The sequence below is a fragment of the Podarcis tiliguerta genome (assembly GCF_965153285.1).
Source record: "Podarcis tiliguerta genome assembly, chromosome: 6".
Taxonomy (NCBI): domain Eukaryota; kingdom Metazoa; phylum Chordata; class Lepidosauria; order Squamata; family Lacertidae; genus Podarcis; species Podarcis tiliguerta.
In genome coordinates, this window is record NC_139539.1 from 6,378,491 (window position 1) to 6,391,645 (window position 13,155).

At 48.2% G+C, this 13,155-nt stretch overlaps 1 protein-coding gene across 2 annotated transcripts in view; it reads right to left on the reverse strand.

Moving 5' to 3' along the window:
- Positions 1-13,155, reverse strand: part of SAMD10 (sterile alpha motif domain containing 10) — a 54,064-nt gene that overhangs the window by 17,799 nt on the left and 23,110 nt on the right. For both annotated transcript variants that reach the window (XM_083447669.1, XM_083447670.1), the window contains exon 2: positions 647-831. In XM_083447669.1, coding sequence (XP_083303795.1) covers positions 647-831 — 185 coding nt within the window. The remainder of the gene's footprint in view (positions 1-646; positions 832-13,155) is intronic.

The window sequence follows — 13,155 nt, forward strand, 5'->3', positions numbered from 1 at the left end:
TGCGGGAGGAAGTAAACTACAGTTCCCAAAATTCTTGGGGGGAGGGATGGTGCGTGTTACAGACCACCCCAATCTCTGAGCAGTGAGAGATTCCAGAGGTTCTCTTATTTAGGGTACAGTTTCTTTGGAATGAAGGTCAGCGGAGAGCGCAATGTCTTTAGGACAGATGGTTTTAGTTACCGTATGTTCTGGCGTATAAGATGACTTTTGAACCCCGGAAAATCTTCTCCAAAGTCGGAAAATCTTCTCCAAAGTCGGAGTCATCTTATACGCCGGTTATAGTTGGCAGGAGGGAGGAGCTGCACTCCAGTGGGCGGGGCCAGAGGCAAAAGTGGGCGGGGCAACGGTCGTGAATTCTGCCACTGGCTAGCTTGTACGCATGCGCCCACACCCCTCTGTATCTTGCAGCCAAGCAACCAGGGAGTTGCAATCTGGTTTCCAGAGCATTGCCTACCCAGGCAGAAACACGCACGGTGATGGGTGCTGCAGAGAGGCCCGGGGGCCTGCATGCAGCCCCCGGACCCTTGTCAGCGCAGGCGCACGGCCGGTTTCGCTGCATGTCGGAGAACAAGCACCAGCGGGTCTTTGGTTCCTGCCAAGGGACGGATTCCAGCGACATTTGCAGACTTCCTGCCCACCATCATACCTGGGAGCCTTCCGTTCCTGGCTGCTGTAGGAGTTTGACGGTCCTCCCTCCCGCCGACCGCTGGCTTCGCCCATCGTGCCAGGTCAGGCTGCTGCCGGAGTTCCTCTGCAGGCGGTAATTGAGGTTCTCGGCCGACACGGTGTGTTCTAGAAGGTTCTGGCAGAAGCTGAAGTGAGCAGCAGCGGCTGTCGGGGAGAGAAGGGTGAGAACATAAAACCAACTGAGGCAATGAGGCAGTAATTCGCTCCCAATTAAACGTTCCTCCCCTACACAAACACACCTGTCCCCTCAAGATCAAATCATATGCAGAGTGTCGGACTAGGGACAGGGTTCGAATTCCGCACTCGGCCGTGAACCTCACTGGGCAACCATGGGCCAGTCACTGCCTCTCAGCCTAACCTACCTCACAGGGTTGTTGCGGGGATTAAATGGGGAGCGGCGAACCTTGAGACCCTCGGAGAAAATAGTGGGATATAAACGCAACCATAAGCAAACAAGCACACCAATAAATGAAATTTTTAAAAATACCACCCTTGTTCGTTAAGAGCTTTGCAGAGCTACGCTGTTCCCTCACCCTTCATCTTCACAACACACCTGTGAGGTAGGCTCAGGCAGAGCGACAGGGCCTGGTGCGAGCTACCATAGCGCTTTTTGTTGAATGGTCTCTTTAAATCTGAAGGTTCATGATTGTTCCACAAGACGTGTATTTCTTTAAAGGCCAGAGCAAATAACGTGACCTGGTTTTGCAGCTGTGAAGCAGTATAGAAGGTGCTGTTAAGTTGTGGTAATTAAACTGTTGGGTATGGTATATAAAGAGCAGCATGTAGTTCTCTCAGTACCCTGGTGGATGGGTCACACTTATTGATATAATGTAATTTAGCGTAAAAGGAGTTTTTGTTATTAAAACCTAGCAAAAGTTATTTTGCGTTTCTTGAATGTGTGGTCTCTCCAGCACGCTTTCTGCAGCGCAACTATTCTGCAAATAGCCAACACTTTTAACCGTCACAGCTTCCTCCCCACTTGGAGCTATAGTTTGCAAAGGGTTCTGAGACTAGTTAGAGCTACAACTGTTAAGTTGTGGGTGAACATATCAGACGCCACAGCGATTCTTCAGACAGCTCTTGTTTATTCACAGACCCAGAACAGAACTGAACTGAAGGCTTCAGCCAACCTGCTTATACAGAGCTCAACTACAAAGCAACAGTAACAACTTTCTGTAACTATCCAATCACTGAACGTCGCTTTCAATTCCTTATTTGCATATGTGGACCCGAGTGAAAACTATCTACAGTATCCCCCTGCTGGCCAAGGCAGAGAACTTCAGTACATAACAACAACTCCCAGAGTGGCTCAACCATCGATCCCGTTTCCCAGGGAACCTTATGAGAACGGTTCCCTCAGACCAGACCCGGCGTGCTTGGTCACTGACAGAGGCCCTGCTCCAGGCACCGCCTTCTCTCAGAGGCTTGGAGAGAGGCGATGCAAACAGCACCTTTTTGGTTAAGGCATCCAGATTTTAGAATTCTCTGCCTCGGGAGTCTCAGTTGACTTCCTCATTGGAAAATTGCAGAAAGCAGATCAGAAGGATCTTCCATCTCCTTGTATGCAGCTGTTGGTAGAGCACAAGACTCTTTATCTCGGGGTTGTGGATTGGGCCAAAGATTCCTGCATTGCAGGGGGTTGGAATAGATAACCCCCTGGGGTCCCTTTTATGACCTACGGTCAGTTCTGTGTGTCTATTCCTCTTGGCTTTTTGGGGGTGGCTTTTTTGGCTGCTCTTCGGCCTTGTTATTATTGCTGGCAGCTTCTTTCGTTTTAAAACTGTTTCGTTGTCAAACGTCCTTACCGCGAGCCGCCCTGGGGTTCCCACCGAGCTGGAAGGTATATTAAGCACCATATTTTTCGCTCTATAACACGCACTCGACCATAACACGCACGTAGTTTTTAGAGGAGGAAAATCCGTAGGCATGCCACCCGTAGGCATTCCCTCCATAACACACACAGACATTTCCCCTTACTTTCTACGAGGAAAAAAGTGAGTGTTATGGTGCAAAAAATACGGTATTTCCCTAACCCAAGTCAAACGACACGGATTCAGGCTGCAGCCCAAGCCCGTGCCTATTTACTCAAACGCGCAATCCGCTGAACTCGGGACACATCTGCTCCCAGGCGTACATCGTGTTGTTTCATTATATACATATAGTCTTTGCGGTCGGGCTGGAGCAGAGAGGGCTGAATCAAATGCTGCGGTTAGCCTAGCCACAGCGCTCTCTGATCTCCGCTCGGCTGGACTGCCAATTCCCCTCCAGCAATCTAAATGCAATGCAATTAAACGTTATGTCCCAGCAATTAAAAGCTTTATTGAAGGGGAGTGCAAACAGGCAGCTGGGTGGGGCTGTTTGAGAAAAAAGGCCAACTCAAGGGGATGAGCTGTGCTATTATTTGGACGGCGGGGTTGCTGGAACAGAAACTGCAAGTCTGGAACCAGAGCCGGGTCAGTGGTTTCTGCCTCCCAGGACCCTGTGCTTGGTGTGTAGCAAATAATACTTTGCATCAGTGTTATTAGGGATGGAGGAGAAACGTATGCGGAATGTATTTTTAAAGTCCGCGGCCTAATTGGAACTTCGATGGACATAGGAACACAGCTGCTGATCCACACCAGGGGTGCCAACCTGAATAAAATATTTGGGGAGGGCATGTAAGCCCTGCCCCACATAATGGCAATGCCCATCAACTTTGGGGGGGGGGGGCAGCCCCTTCAAATATTTTATGGGGTGGGGCAAAGGGACCTTGGTCCCTAGGAGTTGGCTCCTATGCTTCTCTGATTATGGCGATGCTGTTTTGGCTAAAAAAAATGCATACAAAAATTTGCACTTTAGCAGGAAAATGCATTGAAAAAGCATACGTATGTTTTAGAGGGAGAATGCACACAAAAATGGTTCTTTGGGGGGGGGACGTCTGTGCAATTACTCTAATATAGTTTAGCCTAAAGTACTAGAACTAAGACTTTGCATATTCTCCTGGGATGAATGAGATGGGGTGACTTGTTACCGCTGGCTATTCTGGAGGTCAGCAGAGCTAAAAATGGGAACCATTATCTCAAAAGGAATCTCACCTCTGGTATGAATATGATTAGCTGGTTTTTGGGAAGCCAGAATATCTCAGCCTCCACCTCCCAGACCTACAATACAGTATAGGGGGTAACTAATAATTCTTCCCCACCCCCCATTATATTTTATTATTTCACCTATACATTCCAATACATAATAATCTATTTACAGTGGTGCCCCGCAAGACGAATGCCTCGCAAGACGGAAAACCCGCTAGACGAAAGGGTTTTCCGTTTTGGAGGTGCTTCGCAGGATGAATTTGCTATGGGCTTGCTTCGCAAGACGAAAATGTCTTGCGATTCCTGGGTTTTTTTTCCCCTCCCCCCTTTTTCCTAAGCCCCTAAGCTGCTTAACAGCTGTTCGCTAAGCCGCTTAACAGCTGATCTAAGCCGCTTATCAGCTGATCTAAGCCGCTAATAGCCTTTTAGCAGCTAATCCGCTAATCCCTTAAACCTTTAATAGCCGCTAATAGCCTTTTAGCAGCTAATCCACTAATCCCTTAAGCCTTTAATAGCCGCTAATAGCTGCTAAACCGCTAATAGCGCTAATCCGCTAATGGGCTTGCTTTGCAAGACGAAAAAAACCGCAAGACGAAGAGACTCACGGAATGGATTCTTTTCGTCTTGCGAGGCACCACTGTATTTTGTTTTGTCGACTTCCCATCCCACTTTCCACTGTGTTTTTATTTCCCCTCCTTGCTGCACCCTCTCCTATGCCATAACAATAATCAGGGCTTTTTTCCCAGCCGAAACTCGCCAGAACTCGGTTCTGGCACCTCTCAGGTGGGTACCATTGCAGCACTAACAACCAGGCGATGTGTCACAAGCAAATGATGGTTTGGCATGGATTGTTGCTTACAGGCGATCCTGGGCCTTGCATGCAGACTACCTGTAAGCAACAATCCATGCCAAACCATCATTTGCTTGCGACACATCGCCCTAGTTGTTAGTGCTGCTGCTGCTGCTGTTGTTACTACTTGGCATGGAAATCTCTGCTTTACAGTAACCTCCTAAAGGTATCATTATTCTCCCATTAAAAGAAAAGACGATTATAATGGCAATGGCTTTTCCTGTAATTTATATACACTGGTACCTTAACTCTGACTTTAATACATATTTCCCTTAATGGTTTGACTTCCCACCTTTACCTCCATAACGGTTTTATTCCCAGCCTTTTCCTGCTGCATTATGCAGTGTATTTATATCTCGTATAAATATTTCCTCTATTTCAATTGCTAAGGCAGCAACACCTTTGAAGGTGCGTCAAACGGGGAAAAGTAAAACCTTAAAATAAAAATATTAATAACCGAGAGAGAGAAAACAACACTTAGTTTTTCCTCAATCTTATTCCCAACACTTGTCTTTACCACAGTGGTGTGAAAAGACACCAGGAGCAAAAATCACAGCATCATTTGGGACTTTCTATTTCTGCTCTCTGTCAGTCCAGATAGTCACCCAAATGTTGGTTTAAATGTCATCTTATTTTTAAACAGACACACATTTCCTTTTCTTCTGACAAAGCCCCAAACTGGTGATGCTGATTCACTCCGAGGCAATTAAACCATGAGGCCGGCGGCAACTGTGCACTCCAGACACTTTCCACAGGGAGGAAGATGCGCTCCACAGCCAGATTTCGCACCGGAGGCGGACAAATGATTCACCACACAATCACCCTAGATTTATGCCAGGAATTGGCTGTGGCGGGTCCCTCCACTCAGATGTCTGCTGCGCTGACCTCAATGCAGAAAGCCGCGCATCATTTCGCGCCAGCCGAAAACACAATAGAGAAACAGGAGACCCTGAGGTCTTCCGCTTTCCAAAATATAATTTACTTCCAGTCGTAGGACTCTATCTGCCTTACACAGAGTCAGAGTGTGGGTCCATGTGGCCCTGTGAAGGCTACTTAGGAGGACGAGGAATTTTACACATCGCTTGGGAAGACAGGCGAACTAATGACAGTGTACTGGAAGAAGCAAAGATCACCAGTCTCGAAGCAATGATTCTTCAACATCAACTTTGTTGGACTGGTCATGTTGGGCAGATGCCTGATTACTGTCTTCCAAAGCAACTACAGTGGTACCTTGGGTTACATATGCTTCAGGTTACAGACTCCACTAACCCAGAAATAGTACCTCGGGTTAAGAACTTTGCTTCAGGATGAGAACAGAAATCATGTGGTGGTGGCGCAGTGGCAGCGGGAGGCCCCATTAGCTAAAGTGGTGCTTCAGGTTAAGAACAGTTTCAGGTTAAGAACAGACCTCCGGAACAAATAAAGTACTTAACCCGAGGTACCACTGTACTCTGTTCCGAATGTAAAAATGGAAAGCGTAATGCTGGTGGTCAACGAATGAGGTTTAAAGACTGTTTCAAGGCAAATCTTAAAAAATGTAGTACAAACACCAACAATTAGGAAACACTGACCTGCGAGTGCTCCAGTTAGAGAACAGCCTTTACCAAAGGTGTCGTGGGTTTTGAAGACGCTCGAACTCAGGACGCAAGGGAGAAACGTGCTAAGAGGAAGGCACGCTTGGCAAACCCTCACCATGATCAACTCCCAGCCAGAAACCTATGTCCCCATTGTGGAAGAACGTGTGGATCCAGAATTGGCCTCCACAGTCACTTATGGACTCACTGTTAAAACCATGTTTATGGAAGACAATCTTGCTCAGCTATGAGTGATCACCAAAGAAGAAGAAGAAGAAGAAGAAGAAGAAGACGACTTAGGAGGACGTAAGAAGTTTCTCACTGGGCTGTATCAAAAGCCCAGCTATTTCAGCATATACACTCCTGGGTCAGAACTGGGGGCAGCTGAACAGGAGAGACACCTTGGGTTCATTGCAAATCGCTCCAAGAAGATGTTGATCTAGTGTGTGGACAATATAGTTGCTACATGGGATATGTCTATATATTCCCCAATGGTATTTTCAAAAATTATGAAAATCTGCTTGGGATAGGTCTCCACCTTCAATTAAACCTGGGATGTTCTGCAGATGTTCTACTACAGAGCTAAGGCCCTTCCCTTGGGAGACACTCCCCAAACACAGGTCAGTGGTGGGTCCTCTGCAGAGCTGTGGACCTTGGCATGTGCCTGGTCATCTTGACCCTTGACGCTGGTCCAAGGCTGCAGCACTTTTGGGAAGGTGGTGCATTTACAAACACACATCAAAACATGTAAGTGGTGCATTTACCATGTGGACATATTGTAGGTCTTTGATGCTCTGAAAGAGAGCGCATGGAAGAGTCTCTCAAATACCATCCGCAGAGAATCTCCCTTAGATCAGACTCTTCCACCTGTGTTAACAATCAGAAAATCAAAACCCGCCACGATCAAGGAAGGGTGTGTGTGTCAATGAGGAAACTCCCTTGCACGAGACTCGCGCGCCTGTCTCCCTGGATAAAAAAGCATCCGGCTTTGTCTAAGCTGCCGTTGATCCTGGCAAGCGAAGACGAGCAGCGAGCACTACAATAAACAGGCAGATCAGAGAGCTGAGGAATGGAGGCTCCTGTGTAAGTCTGCCTCGTATGTTCCAGGAATGAAAGTGTTCCGGAAAGCCATTGATCTATTGTGTGCTAATTCCATCGCCTCTCTAGCTGCGAGACTTGCGTGAAATGAACCCCTGAAAGAGGATAGCTTCAAAGCCGGGGGAGGCGGGGGGCGGGAATAAATATGACCTACCTGAGCAATTGCCCTTTCACAGAAATAAGCCTGGCCAAGGGGCATAAGCAAGTAGAAAGGGGTCGAGGGAAAAGGAATGGAAATTGGAAACAACAAAAAGGGAGAAGATTAATCAAGCCCTTTGCAAAAGCAGGATTACTGCATCCTCGCAAAGGTTGCCAATGCCCTTGATTTGAAAGGTTGTAACTGGATTTCAAATGCTGGAATTTGGGGGGTCTTCCCTCCCCTGTGCTCCGGCAGAAGGGGTGTGGCAGCCTACGATTCGTGATTTCTCATGCTCTAACTTTGGGCAGTTAATGAAAGCGGAGAAAGGACCGCAGGGCACAGAGATGATGGGGAACGGACATGCATGTGCACACAGACAATGCGGCAAGGAAGATCTATGTGCAGGCATCAGCCTTCCATGCTTGCAGCCGAGACAAATCTGGATGGGCGTTTGCATCCAGCAATGCTCCTCTGGCCCAGAGATGGGTTGCTGCGCTCATTTAGGCCTGACATTCCTGCGCAGATCGGGCTTCTGCTAATAAAGAGTTGGGTCCAATTCTGAACTGTGTGGCTCCTGGGAGAGGAGTGCATCTTAGCATCCCTTGAAATCAGAAGTGGTGCTGAGCGGTACCTTTCAGATCACGCACTGCATAAACAGGATCTCAAAGGCAGCCCCCGAGATAGCACTTAGGGAACGGTCGCAGATCAGCAACAGAGAGAATCCCTTGCATGCAGACGATCCCAGGTCTGACACCTTGGAGGCGCACTGCCCGCCAGTGCAGGCAGCACTGATCTAGGTGGGCCAACAAGGCAGCTTCTTATATCTTACAAAACTGTAAGAATGCTGCCCTGCGTGGCTCAGATTATTCACTGTTTATAGCTCCACTGCATGATTTGAGAATGGTGTCTCACCTGAGAGGTGTGATTGGGACACAGTTCTCAAAGTGCATGAAAACCGGTACACTTGTGCCGTGCACACACCATACATTTAAAGCACGACGCTTCCCCAGGAGAATTCTGGGAATTGCGGTTCATTACAGGTGCTGGGTGTATGGAAGTGAGAGCTGGATGTATGGAAGTGAGAGCTGGATGTATGGAAGTGAGACCTGGACCATAAAGAAGGCTGATAGCCGAAGAATTGACGCTTTTGAATTATGGTGCTGGAGGAGACTCTTGAGAGTCCCATGGACTGCAAGAAGATCAAACGCATCCATTCTTAAGGAAATCAGCCCTGAGTGCTCACTGGAAGGACAGATCGTGAAGCTGAGGCTCCAATACTTTGGCCACCTCATGAGAAGAGAAGACTCCCTGGAAAAGACCCTGATGTTGGGAAAGTTTGAGGGCACAAGGAGAAGGGGACGACAGAGGACGAGATGGTTAGACAGTGTTCTCGAAGCTACAAACATGAATCTGACCAAACTGCGTGTGGCAGTGGAAGACAGGAGGGCCTGGCGTGCTCTGGTCCATGGGGTCACGGAGAGTCGGACACGACTGAATGACTAAACAACAACAACACAGGTGCTGGGAACTGTGGTTCCAGGAGGGATGAATGAGGGTTTGCAGGATTCTTTGCACGTGTGCTTTAAAGGAATAGTGTGTTGGAATGGATATACCTTGTACAGGTACTTTAAAAAATGGGCAGCTTGCTGAATAAATCGGTATCATCGCATGAGTTGTCACCAAGCGCTGGGGAACTCTCATTTCCGAAGCTAACTGCTGATTTCGGACTAGTTAAAAATACGGTAAAGCAAGAGGCTGGCTGAGCAACAGCAGGAGCAGATGGAAGGAAACGGAGCCGTAAATAAAGAGGGATTTCGGGAATGGCAAACAGATTCGCACTTTGATGGAGGAGTCCAGGCCTGGAGAGCCTTTGGTCAACTCACGAGGTCAGACTCTCTCATTATATGACACAACAGGGTGCACAGCCTCAAGCTCAGGCGATACAATTCGCACATCCGTTCGGGGTGCAGGGAACATCTTTCGTTCCAGGGTAAAAGGGCTCCAGTTTGGAACGGTGGCAGAACAAATGGGAGTACACAGTTGCTCCATCAAGGATCCTGATTTCATTGCACCAAATGTTGTGTGGGGTTGTGTGGAGGGGAGGGGGCCGTCCAAACCGCTTCTTTTTTGTAAACGGGAACTGCAATGTGAAAAAAGAGATTTAAATAAAAATGCATGTTATTCTAACGCATCTATATGGTACCGCTCTAAGAAATGCTCTTCACGGCCACATTTTGCAGCAGGCATTAACTTTGTGATAGGAATTTTGGGGTCTTAGATATATGTTAAATGTTCATAAGTGCACCAACCAAGCACGTACATAGATCAGCACAGGAAGACCGACCTGAAACCATTTTGATTCCCAAACTGATCCAATGTTTTCCCTGCAAGGGTGGAGGGGGGTCAGGGAGCCTTCCCATTGTCTCAGGAATTGAGTAATCAGCATTTTAATGGGTGACAGACTGAAAGACAATCAGGAAAGGCAATAAGATAACCTGGCAAACAGGAAAAACAACATTCAAATTTCTGTTTTAGACTGCCTTTTCTGTGATGTAGGTATCTGGGGAGTGGTCTTAGGTTACACCCCTTCTGTGATGTATGTATGATGTATGGAGGGGTGGTCTTGAGCTCCAGGGCAGGGAATTAAAAATGTCTATATAAGGCCTTGCGCGCCATTGTTCTGGGTTCCTCCTCCCTCCTGCGTGTGGTGAGTGAGGACTCTGTTGCAACAAATCAATAACGATCAGGCTTACAAACTGCTTTGCTTCTCAATATTCTCTGGTTGGCCTCTGTTATTTTCTCCTACCAATAGGGGACCTACGTAAGGACTTTATATGGGCTCTTAGATACCCCAAAAGGGAAAAGGGCAGATTTTTTTGTTTACAACAACTTTCCTGGTTGTCTTTAAAAGAAGCCCTACCTACAGCGAATGACAAACCTGAGCTGGGCATGAGCGGAACATGGATTATTCTTGCCTTGCAAGGATTGGACTGGTTGACTCTTGGGTTGCCTTCAAAGTCTACAGGCCAGATGTCTCCATGCAGGGCTGCTATGAAGCTGGTGAAGGGCATTTCTGGCTACCCCAGTTATTGCAGAATCTGGACTTCCCCAGTTATTGCAGAGTCAAGTTGCAGTCCCAGTCAGCACACTTGGTCTCTTAACGGAGGAGAGGGCAAGCCTATCTAAGGCCAGTTGGAGACCACCTTGTGGAACAGACAATTTCCCAACCACAACAACCTCTTTGGAGCTTCATCTCATTTGCCCATCCCAAAATGTGCCTTTGGTACAACTTTGCCAATGGATTTGGTTGTTGCCCCTTAAGGTATCATCGCTAAACTTGGAATGAGGGTTATAGGGGGGACAGTCTTTGTTGATGTTTCAATGCTGGGTGCAATTCTGATTCAAGATGCCACACTGAAATGTGATTTTGGTGCGACTTTGCCCATATTTTTTTGGCATACGTTTGGCTATCTCTTGAGATATAGTCACCAAATTTGCCACAAGGGTTCCCGAGCTGGGGGCAGCTGTCTTCATTGATGCCTAGATGCTGGGTGCCATTTTGAATCAAGATGGTGGACCAAATGTGACTTTGGATGGAGTCGGCCCATTTTTTTGGCATGGTCCAAGCTCACAAATTACACTACCCATTTAAAAATAATAATATTATTATTTTGTTTCTGCAAAATACTTTCATATTGCTGGGCGCTCTGCTAGCAGGTTCTAGTTGGAGCTTGCAGAATCTGGAATTTGCTGGCTGTTTAGGCTATGGTTCTGTTAGCACAACACACTCTTGGGCCACTCAGACGTTGATCGGTTGGGGCTGCTGAGATGCTGGTAGGTCGGAAATCTTGAGGGAAAGAGGGATAAAGGAAAGATGGCGAAATGTGAGAGAACGCATAGCGCCTTCTTTGAAGGATCTGCTCGCTTTCATTTCTTTCCCCCTTCTTCACAACGCCTCAAACAATTCCCTCCGACTGCTTCTTCCGTCTTTTCGCACAAACCGCAGTCTGTCCCCTGCTTCTTTCCCGTGCCCCCAGTTCCTAGAAGCTACCTATCTGGGCCTTGTAATTAAAAGAGGAGGATTAAGAGCTTGGCATCCTTTGCGTGCACACACAACACTCTCCCGCTGGCTAGGGGAGCGCCCCCCTTCCTCCTGCCTCATTGTCCGCCCCATCCGATAATCCCTTTCTCCCCCAGCCCCTCGCTGGTTTCATTCACTCTCAAGGCGGGCCATGCAAAACGAGGCAGAATGCAAAGGGCTGGAAAACAGCTTAATCCACAAACGCCACCAGACTTCTAAATCTGCTGCCCACTTCCGCAGCTCAGCCCCTCTTAATCCCATGTCAAGTGGGGATTTCCAGGGTCTTTCATACACCCAGATGAGCAAGGCTGAATGACCCTTGCAGACACATTCATTACTGCCTGCGTGACACGGCTCTCTGATGGGAGTCCCTCAAGTTCTGCTCTGCGAGGGTGCATTCAGATGTGGGGCTGCTTGCCTTAGCTTTCCTGGTTATAACACTAGCACCTCTGCCCTGGTTTCTGATGTTCCTTTTACGCTGCACTGCCCGTTGTGCTGCGGAACTGTGGCTCTCCGGCAGATATAACTCCACACTGCGTAAAATTTCATTCGTACCAGTAGGCACAGAGTGACACAGTGGTAAGGTAAAGGGACTCCTGACCGTTAGGTCCAGTCGCGGACGACTCTAGGGTTGCAGCGCTCATCTCACTTTACTGGCCGAGGGAGCCGGCGTACAGCTTCTGGGTCATGTGGCCAGCATGACTAAGCCGCTTCTGGTGAACCAGAGCAGCGCATGGAAACGCTGTTTACCTTCCCACTAGAGCGATACCTATTTATCTACTTGCACTTTGACGTGCTTTCGAACTGCTAGGTTGACAGGAGCAGGGACCGAGCAATGGGAGCTCACCCCGTCATTGGGATTCAAACTGCCGACCTTCTGATCGGCAAGCCCTAGGCTCTGTGATTTAGACCACAATGCCACCCGCGTCCCTCCCTGATCAATACCACCCCAAAATTCGTCGCATGGCATGATCCATGAAAGAGAGCCACAGTGTGGTACGGTGGCCAGCAAACTTTTTCAGCAGGGGCCCGGTCCACTGTCGCTCAGACCTTGTGGGGGGGGGGCGGACTATATTTTTTTTGGGGGGGGGCAATAAATGAATTCCCATGCCCCACAAATAACTCAGAGATGCATTTTAAATTAAAGGACACATTCTACTCATGTAAAAACACGCAGATTCCCAGACCGTCCACGGGCCAGATTTAGAAGGCAATTGGGCCGGATCCGGCCCCTGGGCCTTAGTTTGCCTACCCATGAGTTAGACTCCAGTGGTTCTCAACCTGTGGGTCCCCAGATGTTGTTGGACTACAACTCCCATCATTCATGAGCTCTGGCCTTGCTAGCTAGGGGTGATGGGAGTTGTAGTTCAACAACATCTGGGGACCCACAGGTTGAGAAAGGCTGGGTTAGAGCATCAGACTGGGACCTGGAAGACCAGGGTTCAAATTCTGCCTCAGCCATGAAGCTTACTGGGTGACCTTGGGCTGGTCACAGCCTAACCTACCTCACAGGGCTGTTGTGAGGATAAAATGGGGAGCCTCAAGCTCCCGGGTGGAAAGTTGTGATGTAAATGTGATAACTGAATAAATGGAAACAGTGAGGAAATCGCAGCACAAAACTCCAGGTTCGTGTGGTTTCGAATGGGTTTTTTCTGGAA